The following is a 27,323-nucleotide window of genomic DNA, read 5'->3' on the forward strand; positions in this document are numbered from 1 at the left end:
AAACATCTCAAACACACTCACACTGTGGCCTGTTACAGCTCTGTGCTTTCATCTCTTTACACCTGTCTTCAGAATCTCACAGGGTTAATTTACATTTAAAAATCAAAAAACACGATTATTGCTTGATGTTATTTTTATGTGCCAAGGCAAAATTTCACACACTGATAAGAGATCCGACTAAACAAGCTTCAGATAATGATGGTTTAAAACATAAAAATATTTAGATTAAACGAGCAATTAAGAAAAATCTAAAACAAATAAAAAATCAAGATCATTTTTATTTTAATTCATCCCATGTGTTTTAGTAATTAAATCTACATTCTCGCTGACAGGTTCTTCCAAAGATCACTGCTCACGTGGCCTCAGATATCGACAAAATCCTGGGTAACCGTCCCCAGAGTAAGAAGGACTACCATCACTAGGTCTTTCTGTGAACCTGTAAGCCTTGAGACTCAGGATCCCGTTCCAGTCCTCTTGTTTCACCAGGTGTCCACAGTGTGAGATTCCCACCATTGTGTGTCTGTGTCAACTTCTCCTGCAGAGAGCCATTGTTACAGTTACAGTAGAAATGCTAAAGTGTTATGCATGCTTCAGTCCGACCTAAACCTGAGCTCAACATCACATCAAGGTCTCTGTGGAGACACACCTGCCTGTGAAGCACAGAAGCTCCCCAGATCCCTCGTCTGTGGGTTTTCTTATTCAGCTGTCATAGCCCATATGTGCCAAAGTCAACCTGTTCTTGACCCTTGACCTCCGGACATCCATTCTGAAAAGGGACGAAAGACAGGCCCTTATGAATGGCCCTGATTACCGTCTATAAAACACTGTAGTAAGGAAAATGCACTGCATATCATTCTGAGAATGTACAAACTAGGAACTGTGATATATGGCAGAGCAGCATGTAGAGTTAAACTGTGTACGATGTGTGTGCATTGGTAAAAATTTGTTGGATTAAAAAGCCATCAACAGCAAAGTAGGCTGTTATCGTGTTAATTGTTCTCCAAAATGTTTAACATTTTTAAAAGACTGTTTGTGTATGTTTCCTTTGTAAATCCTGCAATTTGTGTCATGTCTGATCTTAATTCTCTGTTGTTTTAAATTTACATTATAAAAGAAACTTAGGTTGTTGAAATGCTTTTCCAGTGATAAAAGTACACTGGTTAAAGATTTAAATGCTTGCTGCTGTATTTGGTAACTTTTGTACTGCAAGGCAGTGCATACTTGAGTCCAGAGAGGGCTAGAAATGCACAACTACTTAAAAACTAGTTAATGTCTGTTAGAAATGAGGTCAGAATGTTTACAAACTTTTAATTATGACGCTGTTAATTAATGCATTATGCAGAGTGCTTTTAAGATTAAAATAAAAATGTGCATCTCTAGTTTATGGTGTTTTGGTAATGTAAATGATTTTAACCATTTTAAGTTACTTTGCTGTTTGAAGAACATGCCACGAAAAAAGTCACCTGGAAACAAAATAACCTGAAACAAAAAGAAAAAACGAAACTAATTTAAAAGGTAGAAAAACTAGGCCATAACTGAACGGAAAAACGACGTCAAATGAGGCTGCTAAAAATACTGAATAACATAAACATTAACTTGTGTCTCCATAGAGACTACATCCCTCCCCTTATGCAACAAGCCCCGCCTACTTAGGTCTTCTATTGGATGAACGTTTTGTCAGTTTCAAAATTCTGTTTTTTCATTGGTTCTTTCCCTCCCGTCACCTTATTTCGATTCCATACGCGCCAAACATTGTAGGACGTGACATACTTAACGCAAACACTTCGAGCTAGCGATGTTTATGACCATTGGAACTTGCGAAATCCTGTAAACAAGGGTTTGCTTTGTTATTTATTATTGAATTTAGCCGTCTAAAAGGAAAGAAGGAACCATCCCTCTCTCTGTCTCCAAGGCAGCAGGCAGCAAACTGAAAGCACAAGAAGTTTGTTGTTGAAACGAGCAGTGTGGTGGGTGAGTCGCACTCCTCATAATCGTAATGACTGTTAGTTTGTAATGAGATATGTATATATATGATCAAAGCGTTCTAGCTAGTCTCGAAAACAACAATGGCGTAGGTTTAGATCTTATTTATGACTGTCCACTTTGATTCAAAGCGCATCGTCGATGTGGCTGATGCACGGTCGGAGAAGCAGCCCCAGGGGCGACAGTGTGTGTGCTCCTGATGATGACTGCAGTATCAGCAGAATGATGAAGACCGACTCCTTCTGCATGAACCAGTCATTCCCCTCCGCACGCAACTGCACTCTCAACCGCATGGATTCTTCAGGTGGGCCAGACAAGACTGCTTTCACACGTGTGGACGCTGAAAAGATCCTGGAAATTATATAATAATATATAATAATCAAGATGAAGCTTGCCAAAACAGTGCAGCATACAGCAGTCGTTGTAACAATATAATGGTACCACATTGGAGAAGTGTTTTAAAAAATATCGAAAATATGGTTATTCAGCACTGGGTTTCAGAGTGGTTGTTGAAGAAGATTGTTTCTGAAATATCTAGCCCGAAACGGGTGACTGTGATACTTTTATTCAAACTTGTATCCCTTTATTTGAAACACAAAAATGTATAAGACAGAATACCATCCTCAGTCAGCATTCACTTTCACTGTGTGAAAAAAAAAAAATACATACTGTTCAAAAGTTTGGGGTTGGAATATTTGTATTTTGTTTTTGCATTTAATTAATTTTAAATATAAATAATCTGTAATATCATTGTCTTTAGGGTCATTATGATAAATAAATGCAGCCATCATTCTCCTTAACATCTTGTGAAAATGTAATATGGAAAAGTAACCGGACAAGTTTGGAAAAATTTGACATTAAGTTAATTTGCAGACTATTCATTTTTACTCCTTTATTTTCCCAAAGGTGATTCTCATGTTGGTTCTTCCGTGGCAATGAGGAATCTTCAGATCTCTGATCTGCATTGTTTCCACCCTGTGTCTCCATCATCTACTCAGTCTCTAGTGTTGGAGAGCTCTCTGCTCAAAAAGCTGATGTGTACTGCTCCAGAGAAGAGAGGCACCGCTCTCACCATCAACCCTAATAAAGCTGTTCTGTCCATTAACTGCACCACATTACAGGTACGGACAATTATTTTCACCAAAGCCCATTTACCAATTAAACAAAGGCCATATTACACCACGTTTTTGGAATCTTTGCCTGGACTTTTAGCTGCTCACCTATTCTTTGAACTGTTGAGTTATTACAAAAGATTTTATTTATTTATTGATGTTATCTCTTTTTAAAGGTTTTGGATGCAAATGAACATGCTTGTAAGCTGTTTGAGTGTGCATACAGTGATTTGATTGGCCGGAAGCTGACCTCTCTCCTAAAAGCCAGTCAGATGCTTGAGGAAGGCCTGAAGGAGGAGACGCTGGATTCTGATGGGAACCTAGTTGGGATTTCTGCCAAAGTGGTATGAAACACTGTGGTTAATTAAAAAACAATTCACTTAGCTGTCACAAGATGATTTGAATCTTGAATATCATTATTTGAGTCTTGAATTTTTAATTTCTTCCACGCTGCATGTTTTGTCCTTGGCTCTGATCTCTGGTTTCCTGTGCTGGATGTGAGCATCATTAATTAAAGCCCAGCTCTGGCTCATTCTCTCCGCAGGTGAGCGCAGTGAGTTTGACAGGGGCTGAGTTTCCTGTGTCTGTGTGGCTTCAGATACCGGAGCAGCGGCAGCAGATCTTCGAGCTCCTGCTGGAGCGAGTGGAGAGAATCACAGCACACGTGACATTCACTCAGAATGTGAGACTCATTCCCTTGCAACTAATAGTGCACTGAAAGGTTGTCCTTATGTATTTAATTTAGCATTTGTAAACCTAATTTGATTACCTTAATTAAGCTTATATTGATATTAGACAATAAATAATTTATAGAATAAAAGAAACCGAATTTAACAGGAACATACACTACCATTCAAATGTTTGGGGTCAGTAATATAGAAGCAAGGATGCGTTAAATGTATCTGTATCTTACACTTTTGAACTTTGTATTCATCAAAGAATCCCGAAAAAATAAGTCATGATTACCACAAACATTTTTAGCAGCACACCTGTTTTCAACATAGCTATCTGAAAAAAAAAGTAAAAAAAAAATAAATAAATAAAAGTTTAAGCAACAAATCAGCATGTTAGAATGATTTGTGGACTATCATGTGACACTGAAGACTGGAGTAATGACATTGAACATTTAGCATTGCATATTGGAATAAATTACATTTTAAAATATATTAATATAGAAAACATGTCTTTTAAAATTGTAATAATATTTCACAATATTTTTGATCAAATAAATGCTGCCTTTTGTGAGCAGAAGAGACGTTTCAAAAACATTGAAAATAAATCTTGACGACCCCTAAACTTTTAAACAGAAGTGTACCTCTAAAGAAAATTGTTGTGTTGCTGGCCAGAAAAGTTTTAGCTCCGCCTCCTCTTTCCTCAGGGCGGAATCCTCAGTTGTGATGCCACTTTTGCCCATCTCTATGGTTACCACACTGCAGAGGAGATGACTGGGCTGTCGATCGTGTCTCTGATGCCTTCACTACAGATCCCCTTCCACTGCAGGACAACTCCCAAGGTCACAATAAAATCTCAAAAAAAAAATCCTTAAGGAAACGGTTGGCATTTTTGCAGTTTCGTTTGGTCATGCTAGTGATACAGAAATGATGATAAAAATAACAGACTGGTTCTATTTCTTATTAATATTTAGAATTAGCCTTTGTTATTATGTCTTCAGCTTTCATTTTAATTTGTATAATTTTTTAGTGATTTTGTTTAATCTTTTTTTTTTTTTTTTTTTTTTTTTCATTTTAGTAATTGTAGTGTTTCAATGTTATTTCAGTACGTTGCCGAGTCAACATTTCAAATTTATGAATGCAATGTTTTTTTATTTTTCAGCTTTATTTCAATTTACAAAAGTGTATAATATATTTAATTTACAATAACTGTGCACTTCATACAGCTTGTTTCTTGACCGTTGTATTTCAGGTGTTGCGTGTTCAGAGATTGTGTGTGCAGGCCAGGTCTGGTTTGGTGGTGCCTGCATGTGTCCGTCTGCAGGCTGCTGTGTCCTGTGGAAGATCACCGCTGCAGATGAATGGATCAGCACATCCAGAACCTTCAGATGGCTCACTCATAAGCTGTCAACGCACCAACCGAACTCCTTCAGGTCAGTCTTTCACTGCAGTGCATGCAGTTTTGATAGGTGCTTCAGCAGACTGAAGTCACAATCAGTCATCTTAAGTGTGTGTTTTCTCACACTGACATTGAAAATAAAAATATGCATTAGAGCTGCATGATTAATCGTTAAAAGATCGCGATCTCGATTCAGACACCCTCTTGATCTCATTTCTAAAAGACAACGATTCCCCGAGTCTGTTAAACCTTTGACAAAGTCTTACCGGATCATTCAAATCCGTGCGCGCACTGCCGCTGACACAGAGAGAGCTCTTACCATGTTTGGTTAAGAAACATCTTCACAAACAGTCTTTTCAACTACACAGTATTATATCTGTCTTACAGTCATTTATATTATCACAGAAATACTGGGATAAAGTTTATAGTTTAAATATAAACATTGATGTCTATATGGCAGCGATCAAAATAAAACAAATCCCCTTTTGAAAGTACTGCGCTTTAAATAACGTTTGTGTCGATTGCATTGTTTCACCAATAGGTGGCGACAAGTGTCTTAATTTATTTGTCAATTAATAAATTTTTCATTCAAGAGAATCGTTCAAAAACACTGATTCATCCAGAAATGAAACAAGTGTAGTAGGTTTATGAGTGAGTCGTTGAATCAGTGATCTAAACAACTTTTTCATCATTCTAATATTAAAAAAACTGGGGTTTTAAATATATTATATATACACTACCAGTCAAAAGTTTTTGAACCATAAGATGTGTAATGTTTTTTAAAGTCTCTTCTGCTCACCAAACTATATTTATCTGATCCAAAGTACAGCAAAAACAGTAAAGTTTTGAAATATTTTTACCATTTAAAATAACTGCTTTCACTTGAATGTATTTTAAAATGTAATTTATTTCTGTGGTGTGCAGCTGTATTTTCAGCATCATTACTCCAGTCTTCAGTGTCACATGATCTTCAGAAATCATTCTAATATGCTGTTTTGCCGTTCAAAAAAAACATTATTATTATTATTATTATTATTATGTTGGCTTGGCAACAAGCCAACATACTGTTATGCTATTTAAACTTCTTCTTTTTCTTATTATTATTTTTCTGACACAGAAATTCTAAACGCTACTCCTCCTAGGGCTTTAAAGCCACAAGCCCCAAACTCGGCAGACACCTGCGGGATAGAGCGGTGCAGGTTGCTATATCTTTTCAGAATGATCAGACTTAAAGTTTTTTTTTTATTAATTTTTAAATGTAGAAACTCATTACCCATAGACTTCCATTGTCTGAGAAAAATCGCGCCCCTACTGGTTGCAATACCCGGAGTTTTGTTTACTTTCACTTTTACATTGGTTAAAAATACAAGTAAATAATACAATTTCCCTCAAACTGACAAGCTAAACCAACATATCTGATTACAGGGGTCAGGGCTCATTAATAATTTATTTCTGGGCAGAGACCAGTCAGACGAGAGAAGAATCACGGCTGGTCAGCTGCTGGAGGCATTGTCTCTTAGAGCTCACAACGAGCGAATTTATTCTTATTTAAGACCTTTTAAAACGGCGATTGCACGCAATCCACACGTTAGAGCACACCAAGAGCTAAATTCAGATGTTTCTGAACTGTTTAAAGTAATAACATGATATATTCGCGGCAGCCAACTGCCCGCGAGCTAGCGATGTATTTCTCTGAACACTTGAAGTCCACAGAGAAATTACAGCCTTTCACATTAAAACACTGCAGCGAAACGGCACAAAACAATTAGAAGAATATATTATACACATGAAAATGAGTGTTTATATGTGCTTGTGAGATTTATCTGTCAGGCTGAACATCGCAGCGATTGCTCAGCGTTGCATAACATGGTAAAGCAGGGAGCTACACTGAGACCAAAAGGGTCGCATGCATCACTGATTATTTTTGTACCTACTTATGTGTTATGCTATGATTTAATTTGACCATTTATTAAAACATAAATATGTATTTTAAGAATACGTTTTATAACGTAAATTATGTCTCTGGCCAAAGAACAGAGAGAAAGACGAGAGAGAAATGAGCGCTTCCAAAAATAATATCACAGCGAATTGCACGAATCCACCCATTAGAACACAACGAGAGCAGAATTCAGGTGTTTTTGAACTGTTTATGTGTGCAAAATGAAATATAATTTGACAGCGTGATACAGCTTATGAATACTGGAAGGAAAAAAGTCACGACAGCCTTTTAACTCTGGAGTCTATTAACGCATATACGCGTTTTGAGTCATTTTCTCCTGATAACCCCGACAATCACTTAAATTACACTTTCAGTTTTAATCGTACCGATAAGAGCAATACATCAATCGAATCTGTAAAGGGTCCACATTTTTTTGGATACAAACATAATAACAACAAAACTTTGTGCACTTATAAAATAAAGATAACAAACAAGGTGTGCTGTCTCCAGCCTTGGTCTGCGCTGATCTTCATTCACAGCACGTCATTAAAATGAACTGTAACTCCATGAATACTCAACGAAGAGACATGAGAGATATATCTATAGAAAGCTTGACATGTCTACTTTTAAACCAAACAAGTGCTGCCGAACAAATATTCTGTGATAAAGTAATCCATATCAAAACAACGCGATATCCTTTTTTCACGTCTAATGTGTATGGAAGGCCAAGAGGGTCAAATATACACGTGAATTTTAACGTGTCTCTGTAAAGGGTCTACTTTTTTTTGGATACAAACATAATAACAACAAAACTTTGGGCACTTATAAAATAAAGATAACAAACAAGGTGTGCTGTCTGCAGCCTTGGTCTGCGCTGATCTTCATTTACAAACACGTCATTAAAATGAACTGTAACTCCATGAATACTCAACGAAGAGACATGAGAGATATATCTATAGAAAGCTTGACATGTCTACCTTTAAACTAAACAAGTGCTCCCGAACAAATATTTTTTGATAAAGTAATCCATATCAAAACAACGCAATGTCCTTTTTTCACGTCTCCCTCATTATATCTAATGTGTATGGAAGGCCAAGAGGGTCAAATACACGTGAATTTTAACACGTCAACAACACGTTAAATACGTGTATTTCATGCGTAGACAACACGTATTTAATATTATTCATTTATCGGCGCTGCACAACATGGTAAAGTAATTTATATATATTTTTAAGAGCTTCTTAAAATACTATATTACTCCGATATTATATCCAATATTAGTTAACGCGTTAAATACGTGTTGTTTACACATGAAAAATCAGCGGGTATTTAACGTGTATTTCACGTGTTAAATACACGTGAAATACACTTGAAGTACAAGTTAAAAATCAGTTTGAAGAGGTCAATGTCATTGGCTGCTGAGGACTTGGGTCAAAACACTTCTGTGAGCTTAGAAGGGTGTACCATTCATAGACAAGCAACCACCATTTAACATGCTATAGATCAGCTTATTCAGCCTTATTATTTAGTCTTTTTTCTTTTCCGTTTTGTATAGCCTATAGAAATAATATATTTAAGTTTCAGTTTTATGAAATATTTATTTTATAATAAATATTAATTAAAATTTTGATTAAAATTCTTTAATTTTTCAGTGATGTGTGATAACTTAAAATATGTTGTCAGTACTATTAAAATAAGATTAAATTGAATGGTATTTAGGAGATTATGGTTTTTGCATGACTTATTTCACATTCAGCTAGACAACCCTATCGTAGCTGTTTTCATAGCCTAGGCTTTTTATTTAAAAAGAAAACAGCAAGGGACCATGGAAAAAGACTGTCGCAGGTGTATTTTTTTATGGTATTATTTATTTATTTTTTTGGCAGCGGGGCAACTCAAGAATGCTAGGCACACAAGTACTGTGGCTCTTTTGCCCCATGGCCAAGATGGCCAAGCCAACATCAAAGTTAGTTCACTAACTTTTAATTCTAGTTATTATTATTATTATTATTATTATGTTGAAAACAGATGAGTAGATTTTTTTCAGGTTTCTTTGATAGAAAGTTCAGAAGAACAATAATTGTGTGTAATAGAAATATTTTGTTATAAATGTCTTTGTCACACTTGATCAATTTAAAGAATCCTTGCAAAATAAAAGAATTAATTTATATACTTGTGATAATGATAATGTTAATAGTAATAATAATAATAAAGAATCGTAGGAGAATCGTGATCTCTATATGAGATCAAAAAATCGTGATTCTCAATTTATCCAGAATCGTGCAGCCCTAATATGCATGCAGATTTCCTTCTGTGAATGAGATTTCTGGATTTATTTATAGCCCAAAGCCACTAGTTAAAGTGATTTTTCCAATATTTACTCTGACATAAATTAAATCTTTATTTTCTTGTCGGTATTTGTCCAAGCAAATTAACTAAGTTGCTATTAATAAACTGAATTAGATTTCAGTGTGATCAGTGCAGTGCACTCTTGTCCTGCAGGTGGTAAATCAGGTGCGGATGGTGTCCTGTCCCCCAGTGCAGGTGTGCTGTACTCTGGGTCAGTGTGTGTGTTTGCTCCCAGTAGCTGCCTCCTGACGCTCTTGCCAAACGGCACCATTCACAGCCTCAACAACCCCTTCAGCTCTCTGCTGCTCGGATACAACAGCAGTCAGCTGCTTGGAAAGGTACAGATGCTATGAGACATTCCCTTTTAGGTTGGGGATTTGTGTTAAGTTCATATAACTCTGTTTTAAAAAAAATATGCTTTTAGTTTTAGTGGGTCCAATTTGATTTGGCTAATCCAACCAGTGTTATTTGATTGTGATGCTGTTTCAGTTTTCATTTAAAATGATTTTTTTAAGTGCTTTTGTTATGTATTTTTAAATGTTTCCAAGCTAGTTTATATGCTAACAGTAAGACTGTGCACCTGTGTGTAGAATGTCACATACCTGATACCAGCGTTTTATGAGCGAGTTTGTGCTGTGGACCAAAGCAGCCCCCCTACAGCTCATCAACACGACACTTCCAGCCCCTCTGACAGCTGCAGAGGTACAGAGATGTGGTGCACTGTAAGGATACACACACTTTAGCTTGTGGTGCTGTGCTAAAATCCCCTAACTTCCTGTCTGTCTACTTCTCAGAGCCCTGTAGATGTTCTATTAGTGCTAACTGTCCCCCTGTTGATGTTCCAACCCTCTTTACTGACATGCTCTCAACTAAGGAAGATCAACAGGAGACATGTAGTGAGTTCCTTATCTTATTGCACATTTATTTTATTTTATTGCTGTCACTTAATTCTTTTACTACATTTTTGTATTATTATTATATATATTTTTTTTCAGTAATCTGAATTATTGCTATTTTATTTGTCTTCATTCATTTTATATTAACCAGTGCTTTTGCTCTGATTGGATGATACGTGCAGATCCAAACACAGTGCTTGCTGCTGACAGTGTGATGGTGCATCAAGCCATGCGTAGGACAGCAGGTCTTGGGAAAGGGAAGAGGATCTTCACTGGGACAAGCGCTAAACTAGAGAAAGAGAGCAGTGTCCCATCAACCATGACCCAAACACCACTGAATGGGTTACATACTCCACTAATTCCTTTCATTTATTCTTTTCCCCCTTATTTGTTGATATGCACAAATTAAGAGAAAATTGCATGGTCAGCATGTGTAAATTAAACCTATTATTATTTTATTTATTTATTTATTTTAATCCTCGTAGATCATAAATCATAATGGGTTCATTATTCAAATAAAATATTAAATAATATAAGAAAAACTATTAAATATAATGCAATATATGGTAGCATTTGCTGCTTGTAATTATTGCAATTTAATTATTGTAAATTACTGAGCGTGTGCGATTGCCACTTAACCCAAAAATATTCGTCTCCCTTCATTAAAAAGCACTCTGTAGCAGTATCATTGAGATGCTGTTATAGTTTTTAATTAATATTTAGATTTTATATATATATATACTCGCACGTTTTCCCTTTTCGTTTTCATTTTGATAAAATTTTAATTTGCTTAATGAGTCTTAATTTTTATATTACAGTTTATTTGTTGTATTTATTTTAGTGAATCAACTACATGGTAATAAGTAATGTTACCTTGACAATGTAGATGTTCCAGAAAAAAAGAAAATGGATGACAAGTGCAGATTGCCTTTATTAGTCATCATTCTCTCTGTTGTTCTCAGGTTGGATGACACTACAGAGCTTTTTGAGCAGGTTGTGGATGTGACTGCTCAAGTGTCTGACTCTGCTAACTCCACTACCGCTCTGCTACAGACCTTTGCTCTGGTGGAGTCCCTGGAAGTCCACAAAGCTTGCCTCTCCGCGACTGGCTCTGCTCATTGTGGCCCATCAGAGCAGCTCTTCACTAAGCGAGATGCCTCCAAGGCCCCAAACTCAGACAATAAAGAAGCTCCAGTAGATTCCTCTGGCACAGTGCCACATCCAAAACCTCACACACAGGCCTGCCAGTGTTCAGAGAAAGCCCAGCTTCAGGACTCCAGCTTTGAAGTGATTTCTCTAGGCAGTGGGTCATCCTCTGGGTTCTGCGAGCGGCTTGTGGGCGGTTCTGGTCCTGAAAAGTTAGATGAGTCTCAGCAAGGACGTCAGCTAGCGAAATCGGGCAGTACCTTTCTGGATTTGAACTCTAATGGAGATGTCATTGTTCATGCCATGTCGGAGATGAACCTGAATGACAGTGTTGAGATCCTAAGTGCATCTGCAGGTCTTAACCATTCGCTTAGCTCATGTGACACGGCTGAGCTCCTGCGTACTCCTTCACCCTTCATTGTGGAATTCGAACCTGAAGCAGAAGCTCAAAGCTGCCCAAAACAAGATACAATACAAAATCCTGCCCCATCACCACTAGAGCAAGAACAGACAACAAGCCCCCAGCAGAAGACTCTAGAGCAACATCCAATAAATCATCTAACCAAGCTTCGGGAACAGTGGAATTCCTTTTCGGAACAGGTTATCGGCCGTGTTCTGGATCTCCAGAGGGAGAGGGGTGGAGTTTTGTTGCCAGGTGACACTCCTACCACCTCCACCCCGAAGAAGGTGAAGGTGAACTCCTCCATTCCAGAGGGCAGGATTCATGTGACCTGCTACAACAGCGATGGAACACCAGTTGGTATGTCAACTGTGTAGCTGTTGTAATTATACTAGGGACCAATAATGACCATTTTGGTAATTTTCTTACTCTGTGTAGAGGTGCAGTGTGATGTGCGCTGGGTGTCCCTGTCCAGCGGTAGCTCCCTGGTCTGTCTGTGGCTGAGTGGGAGTCATCTCCTGCTCCACCACCAGGAGGCTCTACAGAGCACCATGTCTCCCACAGTGAGGACTGGAGCTCCAGAACAGGAAGCCTTTGCTTTTAGCCTTTCTGAGGTGAGCTGCCTGATTACTTTAAAACTGAGCTCTTTTAAAGGGATAGTCCAACCAAAAATGTTATTCTTTCAAAATATCTTCTATTGCGTTCTTCAGAAGAAAGTAAGTTGTACAGATTTGGAACATCATGAGTGAGGAGGGTAAATTACATCATTTAAATTTTTGGGTGACCTATAACTTTAGTATCTGCATTTAAGATAAAGCGGCAACCTTCATTTCTTTCTCATTTAGGCAGTTCGTTCAGATGCCTTGCACTCCTGTGTGGACCTGGAGCAGTCCGGAGCATGTGAGGGTCAGTTTGAAGAAGACTACCATCCACTGCGCTCCATTGGAAAGGGAGCCTTTGGCTTTGTCTGGCTTGCTGCAAGACGGATAGATGGACAGGAAGTAAGTGACGCTCTTTCTGCACTCACTGCTATTCATACAATCATATTCATCCGGTTTGCGAGATAATAAGTGGACAACAGTGACGTCAGTTGTTCAAACCTTTGCTCAGGGTTCTTAAGAGATGATATTTACACTCTGAGTCCGTGTCATTGCCGTAGTGTGTATTCAGTCTTTTATGGACAATTATATGAGCTGGTGAAGAGATGTTGAATTTATTATCACTTCAATTTCAGGTGGTTGTGAAGTTCATTAGGAAAAGTGCAGTGGTGAGTGAATGCTGGGTGGATGATCCTGATCTGGGTCGGGTCAGTCAAGAAGTGGCCATTCTGGCTCGCCTGCAACACCCCAATGTTGTGAAGGTACGCTGAGAGAATGGCTTCAGTTCATATGAAATATTTACAATATTCTGTTGCCAAAAGTAACGATGCAAAACAGCCTCCTAAAAAAAAAAGTATTTGGCCATCAGGTTCCTTAAATGCAAATGTTGTTGTTGAATGTCTATTTCAATCTGTTCACATGCTTTAAAACCTTGCTGTGAAGTTTAAACTGCAAAGAATCAGTGGTTAAAATTCATTTTTTCACTGTACTACAACAGTACAACCCAAATCTGTGTTGCTGTAATTTTTTGGATGACTTTTCCAATCTCGGGGAGTTTTGATACACAGGATTCACAAAACTTTTGCTCTTGAAAGATGGCTCAGTACCCAGTTTAGCTGGCTCTACTGAATCACATACTGTATGTATGATAAATAATAGATGTTTAGGTTATCTAACGACCGTTCAAAATGCAGAACTACGGCATAGGGCGAGTCGTTTCTGAAACTCACTGTACGAGGTAGACCAATCACAACAAACTGGCCATCTGACCAATCACAGCAGAGTAGGCTCACAGAAAGGAGAGGTTTAGAGAGACTGAACCTTAGAACTGCTTTAAACGAAACATTTGAGAGAGGTTGAATATTAAATGCATATTTAGTGTTTATTTATTTTTATTGTATGTGTATAAACTTACTGTAGGATACTCCCAAAACAATATTAGGAACTTTAAAAATTATTTTTCATTTAAAAATATGATAAAACAAATTTCACAATATGACTATTTTTACTATATTTTTGATCAAATAGCTTAATCAAGCAGACTTGGCAAGGATAAGAGAATTAAAAAAAATTGACCCCAAACATTTGAACAATATATTTATAGATCTAATATTCATATTATACATGTTCTGGATTATTTGTCAGGTTTTATATTGAACATTGCCAAAATGCTAGTTATGGTCTGTTCACTCTTTGTGTTTATGAGTGCATTTCTTTTTTGCTGCAGGTGCTGGAGGTGTTTGAGAATGAGGGATTCTTCCAAATGGTCATGGAGAAGCATGGGGATGGGCTAGACCTGTTTGAGTTTATCGACATGCAGCCGAGACTGGATGAGCCTCTAGCCAGCTACATCTTCAGACAGGTGAGGAACAGGCTGTGAGAACTGATGCATATAGAAGTTGTAATTAGATGATTTCTTTCTGATGTGTATCTGTGTGTAGTTGGTAGCCGCAGTGAGTTATCTGCGTAGCAAAAGCGTGCTCCACAGGGACATAAAGGATGAAAATATCATCATAAACTCTAAATTCCACATCCGGCTGATCGACTTTGGCTCTGCTGCCCTGCTGGAACCCGGAAAGCTCTTCTATACCTTCTGTGGTACTCTGGAGTACTGCTCACCAGAGGTGCTTCTGGGAAACCCGTACGTACTGAAGCATCACGCAGACATCTCCGTTCTATCTCTGTGTGTCTGAGCTTGATGAGGACAGAAAACAGGAGAAGATCAGGCGATTAAAAGTTCCTCTTTAATTGCTGGTCCCCATTGACTTGAATAGTATTTTTTACTTTTTTATAATACTATGGAAGTCAATAGGGACCAGCAATTGAAGGTGAACTATCCCTTTATATATTCATGTCTATATAATAAGCAGCACATTAATAACTGTATGTCTGAGATCACCACAAAACCCTTGAACATTCATATGCACGATTCATCAGAGCAGGTCTTTCTTTATTTACCCTTAATAAAATGTAGTGACAAGTTAACAATTATTATTCACTCAGGTTTCATTAATCCTGTCTGGATTTTAAAATAGGTTAGAATACCCTTTTTAACTGGGAAACATGCAACATCACTGGTAAAAAAAAAAAAAAGAAAAGTTTTTTTTATGTTGACTTAAAGCCTGTGGAGGTGAATGTCAGATTAATGCAAGAATAATGTTGAAAGCATTATGTTTGTATATACAGGCAAAATATGAGATTTTTTTTTGTGTGTATGTAGATACAAGGGTCCAGAGCTGGAGATGTGGTCTCTAGGAGTGTTCTTATACACCTTACTCTTCAGTGAAAACCCGTTTGGCTGTGTGGAGGAAACCCTGCAGGCCCGACTCAACCCTCCATGCCCGATCTCTACAGGTTTGAAGCTCTGCTTCATCACAGCTGTGAACACTAACTAGAGACACAGGTTTCTGTAGGTCTTAAAAAGTCTAAATTCTCACCTCCAACACATGAAGGCATTAAAAAGTTCTTAAATTGAAGATGAAACTATTAAATTCACAGACATGCCATGTAAATGTTGCATGCCCTGCAATCAATCAAGATGCACTTACTTGAGATGCAAAATGAAGGTATAAAGGTATTGTTTTCTGATAAATTGAGCAAAATTTAGTTTATGCTTAAGAGGTCCCTCAGTGAGGCTTGAAGACTTGATTCCCTTTACATTATCCAAGCCCGTTGGCAGAAATTTGTTCTCGTTTGAATCATAACACTTTTTTTTTGAATAATTTCCCAGAAAAATAAGACATGTAATGTTGAACATTGCTTATTTTAAAATAAAACCTGCAAAAACACTGTTTATTAGTATTCAACCTGTTGCTGTGTGCTTGTTTTAGAGTTGTATGCACTGTTGGCTGGTCTTTTGCACCCAGTGGTTGATGAAAGAATGACTCTAGAGGATCTCTTGGAGTCGCAGTGGATTCAGCAACCCATAAATCTAGCAGAGTACTCGTGGGGAGAGGTCTTTCCCTCTAGCGAAGGTAAAACTATTGGGTTTAGATTATTTCATATTTTGGCCATTTATGCCTTCGTCCTCCGAAAAGATTATAACACCTTTTAATAAAAAAAAAAAGAAAAAAAAAAAAAAAGCCCTGTATCATTTATCTCATGATTTTCTCTCAGTATCCACAGAACATGTTGAGTCCAACTCATGTGTGAACCGGGCAGATATCCTCTACCTGGACCTCGAAAACAATCTGAGCACTTCAGAGGACACCCCTTTAGTAGATGAAGATGAAGATGAGGAACAGAGGAGAACAATGGCGGCACTGCAATCCGAGCTGCTGAAATATCTCACTGATGAGTGAGGAGCTGTTGTGAAAGAAATACTAATGTGTTCTGCTCAACCATGAGCACTAATGCACAATGTCTGCAGAACTCTCTCTCACTCCACCTGCCACTGTCCTCCTTGATGATACCAGTCCGTCCAAAGAGCAAAAGGAAAGTATAACTGGGAATGGAAGCCATCTGTGTTGCTAAGAAACCGCTTTATCTCTGTGCTCGGTGAAGGAATAGGAGTGTATTTATAAATGTTGTTTTTCACCTTTCATGGAGTTTTTAAAACCTTGTATTCTGAGATGTAGAAAATTCTTGCTGTTTGTTGTAATGTTGTGGTGTTGAGCACAAGAATTGTCCTGTTAAAACATATGAAACATGCGCTAGACCTTGATGAGGGTTGTTTGTTATTAGGCCTTCAGAGCTTGAAAAGAATTTTAGGTTGATTTTTAACATTTTAAATTATGAATATTTTTAATATTTTTAACTTTTAAATGTTTATCCTATGATTAAATTATTGGCATGATTTCAGTGTACTTTGGTTGTCGGTTACTCAGAATTTTTTTTATTTTTTCAACTTATTCTCAGGCTTTGTAAAGCTTCAATCAGGTGTTAATGTCAGTTGATTTCTTCAATAAAATTATTAGCAGTTTATATTCACTTTCGTCTCGTCTTCTGTTCAAACCTCCGGAACTTTTGAGGTCTGATTTGTTTAAGTGCGGGTGTATTTTGACGCTACACAGATATGGGTACACATATATGCAGAAAACAGGTCAAGTCAAGTCACCTTTAATTATATAGCGCTTTAAACAAAAAAGATTGAGTGAACTGGTTCTGGCTTTTCTGAAGGACATCACTGGACCCTTACTGGACCTCCTGCAGTTTGCTTACCGAGCAAACAGGTCCGTGGATGATGCAATCAACATGGGATTGCACTTCATCCTGCAACATCTGGACAAACAGGGACTTATGTGAGGATCCTATTTGTGTATTTAGTTCGGCTTTCAACACCATCATCCCAACAGCCCTCCAGACCAAACTGACCCAGCTCTCTGTCCCTAGCTCTATCTGTCAGTGGATCACCAGCTTTCTGACAGATAGGCAACAGTTAGTGAGACTGGGGAAATTCACATCAAACAGCTGCTCCACCAACACTGGTGCCCCTCAGGGATGTGTTCTCTCCCCTCTGCTCTTCTCCCTGTACACCAACGACTGCACCTCTAAAGACCCCTATGTCAAGCTCCTAAAGTTTGCAGATGCCACTATAGTCATTGGCCTCATCCAGGACGGTGATGAGTCTGCTTACAGACAAGAGGTTGAGCAGCTGGCTTTCTGGTGCAGTCTTAACAACCTGGAGCTGAACACGCTCAAAACTGTGGAGATGATCGTGGACTTTAGGAGAAACCCCCCTGCACTTTCCCCACTCACTATCATGAACAGCACTGTGACTGCAGTGGTGTCATTCAGATTCCTGGGAACCACCATCTCTCAGGACCTGAAGTGGGACAATCACATTGACTCCATTGTGAAAAAGGCCCAGCAAAGGTTGTACTCCCTTCGCCAGCTGAGGAAGTTTAACATGCCACAGGAGCTGCTGAAACAGTTCTACTCAGCCGTCAATGAGTCTGTCCTGTGTACTTCAATAACTGTCTGGTTTGGTTCAGCAACAAAATCAGACATCAGAAGACTACAGAGAACTGTTCGGACTGCTGAAAGGATTATTGGTGCTCCCCTGCCCACCCTTCAAGAACTGTACACATCCAGAGTGAGGAAAAGGGCTCAGAAAATCACTCTGGATCCCTCACATCCAAGTCACCCCATCTTTGAACTTTTGCCATCTGGTCGGCGCCTCAGAGCCGCAAACACCAGAACAGCAAGGCACAAAAACAGTTTCTTCCCCCAGCCAATCTACTTCATGAACAGTTAAATGTTCCCTACCTATGCTCATAAACGTGCAATATCCTTATATTTATTTGTTAACCCTCCATCCTAGAACATTCCTGCATCTCACTCAATCCTATTCCATTATCATGTATAGCACAATTGTTTATACACTTATTTATTTACCAATTTGTAAATCTCCCTTTCTTTTTTTTTTTTTTTGTCTGTGTTGTTGTTGTCTCTGTGTACTGGAAGCTTATGTCACTAAAACAAATTCCTTGTATGCGTAAGAATACTTGGCAATAAAGCTCTTTCTGACTCTGATTCTTTCTGATTCTGAAAGCAACTGAAGAACATCAATTAGGAAAACAGTTTGTGAATAATGCAAAATGACAGTTAAAGGCAGTTCATTATTGAACTCAGTGCTGGTGGGAACCAGAGTCTAACATTCAATTGTGATGAATCGCATAAAAAAAAAAATCAAATGAATAAATAATAGCTTATTTAATATTATAATAGGATATGTGACTGCTTGTCGATATGAATCTCCTAAAACAAATTCTTTATCTGTTATGTAATTATACATTCCTTTTTGTTTGTTTGAACAAATCGAAGCAATCAAACCAACAAAATAGCAACAATGTAAATCCTGTGACAAGTCCTCATTAGCAAGTTTTTTATTATAATAAATCAAAAGTAGGAAGAAAATAAATATATGGAGCTAGTGTTAGAGGGTCCATATATATATATATATATATATATATATATATACATATATATATATATATATATATATATATATATATATAGTTTTTTTGTAATTATGAAATAGATAAATTAATATATTAAGATTAGAGAATACTACTAGAGGTTCAAGGTTTTTTTTATCAGCAGGGCTTTTTTTAAAATTATAAATAAAAGAAAACAACTGGATAGAATAGAATATAAATAAAATAGAGAGTGCTCATTTTAGAGCGTAAAGTTTAGATAGAAGATATGTGTCTAGCTGTTTCTTGAAGATGGCTTGGATTGGGTCAGGCAGCATAGTTCAAATTACAGGAGGTACTGGGGGGTACTATACCCCCCAAAGGGACAGAAATAGCAGTTGGGGGGGGGGGGGGAATTATCATAACATGAAAAGGTTCTCTAAATGAGCTATTAACCTAATCATCTGAATCAACAAATTAACTCTAAACACCTGCAAAAGATTCCTGAGGCTATTAAAAACTCAGCCTGGTTCATTACTCAAAACTGCAATCATGGGTAAGATTGCCGACCTGACTGCTGTACAGAAGGCCATCATTGACACCCTCAAATTTCTCATTTACATCCTTCTCTTCACTCTCTGAGGCAGAAGTCTCAAAACTCATCCTTTCTAATCACCCTACTTGCCCGCTTGAACCTATTACATCTCATCTCCTTCAGGCCATTTCTCCTGCAGTTGTACCTGCACTCACTCACATCATCGACACATCCCTCCACACTAGTGTTTTTCCCTCATCATCAACAGGTTCGTATAACTCCACTACTCAAGAAACCCACCCTCAACCCATTTAGAGAACTACAGACCAGTTTCCCTTCTTCCTTTCATTGCAAAAACACTTGAACAAGCTGTGTTCAACCAAGTACATTTACATTTACTCTACATTTCTCACACACAACAACCTCCTTGACAGCAACCAATCTGGCTTCAGAAGTGGACATTCAACTGATATTCCCTTGCTCTCAGTTGTTGAAGCATTGTGAGGTGTCCAAGTCACAACATCTAACTACTGGGGTGACTCAGGGCTCAGTTCTTGGGCCACTTCTCTTCTCTGTCTACATGGCATTATTAGGTTCTGTCATTCAGAAACATGGCTTTTCATACCACTGCTATGCTAATGACACTCAACTCTACCTCTCATTCCATCCTGATGATCTGACGGTAGCTATTCGCATCTCAGCTTGTCTAACAGACATTTCTTGCTGGATGATGGACCATCACTTTCAACTCAACCTTGCCAAGACAGAACTGCTTGTGATTCCAGCAAACCCATCGTTTCGTCACAATATCACCATCAAGTTAGCACATCAACTATAACTCCTTCAAAAACAGCTAGAAGCCTTGGAGTTATGATTGATGATCAGCTGACTTTCTCAGACCACATTGCTAAAACTGTCAGATTTGCTTTATTCAACATCAAGAAGATCAGGCCCTCTCTTTCGGAACATGCTGCACAACTCCTTGTTCAAGCTCTTGTATTGTCCAGGCTGGACTATTGCAATGCCCTCTTGGCAGGTCTTCCAGCCAGTTCCATCAAACCTTTACAATTTATCCAGAACGCGGCAGCAAGATTAATTTTTAATGAGCCAAAAATAATACATGTCACACCTCTGTTTATCAATTTGCACTGGCTTCCAATAGCTGCTTGCATTAAATTCAAGGCATTGATATTTGCCTACAAATCTACATTTGGCTCTGCACCCATTTACCTAAATTTGGAACTTCAGAATTATGTGCCCTGTAGAAGCTTGCGTTCTGCAAGTGAACGTCGCTTGATTGTGCCATCCCAAAGAAGCACAAAATCACTTTTACGGACTTTAAATGAAATGAGTCCTTAGCCATCTTCAACAATCGTCTTGAAATCCATCTATTCCATCTTTATTTGACCCTCTAACTCTAACACTCACTATTCTATTCAATTCTATTCTTAAAAAAAATCTAACTACCTTTCTAATCTTTTTGTATTCTATTTTATTTTCATGTATTATGCATTTTTGTGTATGTTGTGTGTGTGTGTGTGTGTAAAGACCTCTAACACTAGCTTGCTCTATTCTTTTTCTATTCTGTTTTATTTTTATTTATTATATTATTTAAAAGCCCATGTTACGTGTACTGTGTTAACATAACCGAGACTTATACATCATTGCTCTTTTTGTTATTTTTGATTGCTTCCACTGTCCTCATTTGTAAGTTGCTTTGGATAAAAGCGGCTGCTAAATATGTAAATGTAAGAGTTTTGTGGACCAGAAATAGCTTTGGAACTGTGTATCATGCTGTAATGATTTGTTTATTTAGTAGAGATGGGCTTCTTCCTCATTACAGCAAACAAATTATAAGCAAATTATTAACATGCATTTGTCTTGTTAAAAACCGACTAGCCTTTGAAGTTGATGTTTGATGGTTTTAATTTTAAAAGAAATCACGATTGACAATATTTTTTTGCCATCACAGGAATCAATGCAATTTTAAAATATATTAAAATAGCTAACAGTTCTTTTTAATGGTAATAATATTTCACCATATGACTGTTTTAATATATTGTTGATGAAATAAATGCAGCCTCGGTGAATATGAGAGTATTTTTTCAAAAGCTTATTAAAATATCTAGCCAACCCCAAATTTCTGAACAGTGGTGTAAATGTATATCAAATTACTGAATTATTTTTGAAAATATGAACCTTATATAAAGAAATATTTTTTAAATATAAGATAAACATAGTTTAATTCAACTGAAATGTATTTAGGTAATACAATTTACAATAAATATTGTTACAAAGCCGATTTACAGAAAATAATGCAACACAATCTATAGGTAAGGGAAAACCACAATTTTGAACATATGTACATTGGAAGTAAGGAGAGAAGATAAAATTAAAATTAGGGCTGTCAAATTGATTAATCACATCCAAAATAAAAGTTTGTTTTGACATGATATGTGTACTGTGTATGTATTTATATATAAATACACACACATACAAATATGTGTTGGATGCTTTTGGATCCGAAATGACTGACTTGGCCTCTAGAAACCACAGTATGGGCATTGGAAGAAGTTAAATGAGTTTATTTTGCTTTGGCTACAGTGGTGACTACAAGCATTCATGTCACTTCTGCAGGCAGTGTCATACTCTGTAAGATAAAGTGTCACTCTTTTCATAGCTTTTGCCGGCTCTGAGACACTTGCATGGTATTTCTCCTGATCTTTTTCTAGCAAAAATTCCCTCATCACTAAATGAAAACTTATAGTGAAGTTCTGAGTATTTCAGGAGCCTTTTCACAAGTCCATTGTTTTTGAATGTCGGTGTTACTTCTGCTATATTTTCACAAACTAAAATGTGGTATTCCTCTTGTACCATTGTCCTCTTTTATCATAAGAAATAACTTGGCAGTTCTCTCTCAAGTGTTTCCACTGCTCCCAGCATTAAGTGTGAGTGTGATTCAGTGAGCTATATAACACTTTGGTAACACTTTAGAATAGGTAACACTTGTTAAATATTAACTACGACATTTCTCTCAATAAATTCTTAATTTGCTGCTTATTAATAGTTAGTAAGGTAGTTGTTAGGTTTAGGTATTGGGTTAGATTATGGATGGAGAATAACTTTTAATTTGAGTAAAACTGTGGGAATGTACTTTTCGATTAAGAGAGTTGACGAGGGTTGTCTGGATATTTTCGTCAAAGTACAAGTAATATTGTTCAGCATTTCAAATATTTGGGTATTTGATCGTGGACTCTAATTTATATTTTAAAAAACTACTAAACTACTAAAAAAGGTTTCTAGAAGTGCTGTTATTGTATGTATTGTATTTCTGTAATGGAGAATTTTAAGTTTGTAAAAACATCCAGGAACTGCAGATGCAAATTAGCTCTGTAGCTAACTCTGGCACAACACTTCTATTGTTTGTAAGTTGCTTTGGATAAAAGCGTCTGCTAAATGACTAAATGTAATGTTAAATATATGAAACTAAACTAAACTAAATCTGTCCACAGGTAGTCTGCAAAATATGATCAGTCGCTACTCCAAAGTCATGCTTCTGCCAGTCAAGAGGGTAAACATGGTATCCCGACTGCTAAGAGAGAAATGGCTCTTCACTGCTGGAGTACAAATTCCAGGTAGGGCTGCTACTTTTCACTAAAGGTTATCCTGGCTCTAATGTATGGAAGCCCATTCCCACCACAGTTCACTGTTGTGTGGGCCATTTTGGATCAATGAAGATGCCATTTAAAGGACAGTCAGTGTTTTACAGTAGTTTCAAACAGCTTGTTTTCTCCCCACAGTATGCATATTTTCTAATGGGTGTGCGGCAGCCAGAGATGGTAAAGGCAAAGCTGTTCAGGACCTCTCTGAGCTGTGATGTCGTCATTGATTTCTGGAGCGGAGGGGACTGTACCAGACACCAGACAAAAAGGGCCAAACTCTCATCCTTAACCCTCCGCTCAAAGACATCCTCTGTGTCTCTGAGGAAACCTACCTGGAGCAGATCACCATGGCGGATGCAGAGGAGTTCCATGTTTTTCTCAAGCTGATGGTAAGAGAGCAAGAGGAAGCAGAGAGGGAGAATGAATACAGCAGTGATGAGGAGTTAGGGGAGGATAAAGATGATGATGACGGACTGCACAGGAGAAAGCGTCACTGGAACACTGGTTACAAGAAGGACAGGAAATTAGGCCTTTTGTATTAAATATTCAAAAGGAATAAAAACTATTTCATTCAGCAAAATTACCTATTTTTTCGAGCTATATAATGGCAGCATTTCATGTTCTGCATAAGTATGACATATGCAAACTACTAGCATACTGTTTACAGGCTGGTGGTCATGACAACATTTTTGTATATTATTTGTTTATTTAATCCTCCATCTCATTTATTGCTTTATAAGCTTTTACCTCCGGATATGAGGTGAATAGTAGTGTCGAGGAACATTGAGGTGATAATAGTGTTTGTTTATCTGAATGGCCTGTTATGGGGAGGGTCAGCATAATTTACACCAAATACTGAGTAACCATGCAAAGCTGAAGAGTGTTAGTGTCGTGCGATCGTTTACGGATCTGTGCGCATCAGTGGAACGCCTGCTCTCTGATAACAAGGATAGAGTCGGGCGGTATTGATCTGGGGCAACATTAGTCTAATGGAGGCCAGGATGCAAGCAGGAGTTACTGCATATGTGGATGTGTGGAACAGGTACGCAAGTCATTTTAACACATTTAATCGATTGTTCTTCAATGCGTTCATATTTTATTCTAACTCTTTGAACTGTTTGTCGAAGAAACAGGGCTGAAACTTACAATAATGTTTTTTTCAGTTGGAACTACGTACCATGTCATAATGATTTGTGTATTTATTAGAGATAACATTATATTACCAGTAAACAAACAAGCACATTATTTGCATTGATTGATCCTGCTCACCAAATATCATGCTACTGGCATTTGTGGTAATAATTTTTTATGTTTGTAAATATATTAAGCTCAATCAAGTTCACTCAAAACTGTATTTTTTATATTTTATACTCATCACTATTTTTATTTTCTGTTTGAGGTTAAAAATTATATAAGTCAAATTGTTTATAAGGATGAAAAATGCTTTGTGAATGTTTGATAGTCCTAATAATACAAAAAAAATAAAATAAAAAAATAAATTAGGAATGATCATGTTTGTTTAAGATTTATCCGTCATAATTTTTTGGAGAAATTGCAAACTGTAAAGCTTTGTTCTTTAAAGGGATAGTTCACCTAAAATGTAAATTCTCTCCTCATTCACTCACAGAAAGAAAGAAATCATATAGGTTTCCAACGATGGATAAATAAATGATGACTTTTAAATTTTGGGGTAAACGTCTTTTTAATCTTTTTAAAGTCCCTCAAAAATTGTTCTTCTTCCTTGACTTTTATTCAGAACATACTGAAGTGATAGTTACTTTACAAAAAAATCTCAGTAATGTCCCAATTGCTAGTTGCCAGAAAGGGCATTCTTAATCTATAGAGCAGTTAATTTGACAAAAAACTGTGTAGTGCAGGATGAGTTATTAATTTTTGTTGTCTTTCCAATTTGAAAATGTAAGTGTATTTTTTATATTTGAACCCTCATCCTAAGTTTACAGATCATATGTTGTATAAGTCTGTACTCATGTTTCTTCTGTTTTCTGTAGGTAGAGAAGCCGTATATGTGCTCCACCGTTCCAGTCTCAGCATACAGAGGAGCTATTGTTCTTCAGCCTAACGCTTTCTCTCATTAATGTGGAACTGAACTCCAAACATGAATCAGCCTTTCATTGTTAACATCTCTGAGAATTGGAACAACATAATGATGAGCAGACACATGAATCTGTTCCTCATCCCTACGGTTCTGCTAACCTCGGTCACGTTGCTGGTCAACCCCATTCTGTCCCTTTGCATTCTGTGTTTTCCTTCGCTACGTCAAGAGAACCGCTACCTACTCCTTGCTAACATACTCTTCACCGATATGCTCTTCCTCACCATAAACCTTACGATGGTCTCCTGTAACTCAATGGGCCTGCACATGCCCCACTGGTTGTGTAAGTTTATGATGGCGAGCATGGTAATGGCATATAGCACCTCTGTGCTCACTATCACACTGATGGTTGTCGACACGTATGTGGCGGTACGGTGGCCATTACGTTACAAAGAGATTTTCACACCATCTCGGGCCAGGAAGATAATCATGAGCTTGTGGGTGTTGGCCGCAGGGTGTCCCATCTCTTTGCTAGTGATGTTTGAGGTGGTGATGGACCATTACAAGCAGAGCCTTCCAGTGTGTTTAGTGTTGATAGCGGTGCTCTCATTGGAACAGAGGAAGGTTGGCGTTCATTCATTCTTAATCAGTGCTGTCAGCCTCTGCACTGTTCTTGTTGTGTACTGTTACATCCATCTCTACATCATCACCAAGACTTCTGGGATATGGCGCGGTCGGTACTCTCGTGCGCGTATGACACTTCTGGCACACACTGTGTTGCTCATGTTGTATTTTGTACCCCCGTTGGTCTTTGCGGTCGAGCTGGCTCTTTTAAAGCGAGATAACTCGGATGAGGTGGGAGTGTGGATTAACTTGGTGAACATGTGCGTGTTGATGTTGTTGCCACGCTGTTGCACACCTTACCTGTACATCCTGCGCTATCGCGAGATTTACAGGACTGTCCAGCGAGTGTTGTGGAAGAAGAGACCCCAAAGTCAGAGGAGTGCTGCCTAGAACTGGACTTGAAGCAGAGCAAGCCTGCAAAATAACTGTCTGGTTGCTCAGTCGTTGGAGGGTTCATTTGCAGAAGATGGAATTTAAAAGACTCCCGAGGCAAAAAGAGATCTTTAAAAGATACATTTTATATTTTATTATGTTCAGTTAAAGCATTTTAATGTTTCAATTGTTTTTATATTTTCAAATCTAAACTGAAGACTGAATGTGCTATTATTCATCATAACAGAACTTTATAAAGTGCAACTGGGTGAATCTCAAAAAGAAAAGTCTAGTTACTAAGACTTAATAAAAAAAAAAAAAGATAAGATATTTAGGCTTGAATTTCTTTATGCAAATATTTTTTTTATTTTTGGATTTCCCCGGTAAAATACTGTATGTTGTTATTCATGACCACCAAATTTATTCAAACTCTTGTGTGCAAAGCAATGGTCGATGCTGTTTTGTTCTCTTGATAAAGTAAATAAATTTACATTTCAGGATTTTTACAAAATTGACTCTTTCTCCAATTTCCCATTGTTTAAGTGTTCATTGTTTGACATCTGTGACACTTAGCGCTCTGAGTTAATCTGTCAGTCCAAAAATAACAGTGTAAATGTTATGCAATCATTCTGATTCTAGGAAGACGTATCAATATTTATGCCTTGGTGCAAAACTCCAGAGTGTCATTCTGATCCATTTAGCTGTGAAGTGATATTTACCTGTTTCTCATTTTCCAAGGAAATCATCTTCAACTGTGTCTGTGACCAATCCACATTTGGAGTGGCCATGTGCTGTGCTGCTCTTCTTATTGGCCGTCTTAAGCCCCTTTCACACTGCACGTCGGACCCGGAACATTGCCGGGTCGCCTTCTGGGTGAAAGCAACCACGTCCCGGAATTGATTACCGAATTGAACCCGGGTCGGGGACCTAGTAACATTGCGGGGTTCGACCTGGTACTAGCGCTGTGTGAACAAAAGCCAGATCTAATGCCGTGTCGAAGTGATGACGCGTGTTATCGCGCGACTCTTTTACCGGCTGTTTTGAAGGAAGATCAACATTCGCGAAGAAAACATATGTGCAAACTGTAATGAAGCAGAGATCAGTTAGTTCCTCACTTTCTGCGCTGACGCCGAGATCGTTCGCTTCAGTGAAAGTATAACGTGCCTAGCGTTGTCGACTCGTACATTACACGTCACGCGCTGATGTCACGTGTCGTTACGGGATCTT

At 37.8% G+C, this 27,323-nt stretch overlaps 3 protein-coding genes across 3 annotated transcripts in view; all 3 read left to right on the forward strand.

Annotated features, from left to right (window-relative positions):
- Positions 1-1,379, forward strand: part of LOC127934953 (voltage-gated potassium channel subunit beta-1-like) — a 28,017-nt gene extending 26,638 nt beyond the window's left edge. Inside the window, exon 14 of the mRNA XM_052532545.1 lies at positions 333-1,379. Coding sequence (XP_052388505.1) covers positions 333-422 — 90 coding nt within the window. The 3' untranslated portion in view covers positions 423-1,379. The remainder of the gene's footprint in view (positions 1-332) is intronic.
- Positions 1,380-1,709: 330 nt separating this feature from the next.
- LOC127934736 (PAS domain-containing serine/threonine-protein kinase) lies at positions 1,710-16,916 on the forward strand. Its single transcript, XM_052532310.1, has 20 exons — positions 1,710-1,971; positions 2,115-2,287; positions 2,890-3,104; positions 3,272-3,439; positions 3,640-3,777; positions 4,474-4,608; positions 5,019-5,199; positions 9,607-9,791; positions 10,044-10,155; positions 10,248-10,349; positions 10,532-10,691; positions 11,312-12,255; positions 12,334-12,509; positions 12,741-12,896; positions 13,130-13,255; positions 14,221-14,355; positions 14,435-14,634; positions 15,214-15,347; positions 15,824-15,967; positions 16,110-16,916. Exons 2-20 carry the CDS (start codon positions 2,125-2,127, stop codon positions 16,292-16,294), a joined length of 3,759 nt encoding a protein of 1,252 aa, XP_052388270.1. The 5' UTR covers positions 1,710-1,971; positions 2,115-2,124; the 3' UTR covers positions 16,295-16,916.
- A 6,283-nt stretch (positions 16,917-23,199) lies between these two features.
- Positions 23,200-26,332, forward strand: LOC127934983 (probable G-protein coupled receptor 148). The gene is made up of 2 exons (XM_052532567.1): positions 23,200-23,436; positions 25,057-26,332. Exon 2 carries the CDS (start codon positions 25,164-25,166, stop codon positions 26,112-26,114), a length of 951 nt encoding a protein of 316 aa, XP_052388527.1. The 5' UTR covers positions 23,200-23,436; positions 25,057-25,163; the 3' UTR covers positions 26,115-26,332.
- Positions 26,333-27,323: the final 991 nt, after the last annotated feature.

Source organism: Carassius gibelio, chromosome A2 (assembly GCF_023724105.1).
Source record: "Carassius gibelio isolate Cgi1373 ecotype wild population from Czech Republic chromosome A2, carGib1.2-hapl.c, whole genome shotgun sequence".
NCBI lineage: Eukaryota > Metazoa > Chordata > Actinopteri > Cypriniformes > Cyprinidae > Carassius > Carassius gibelio.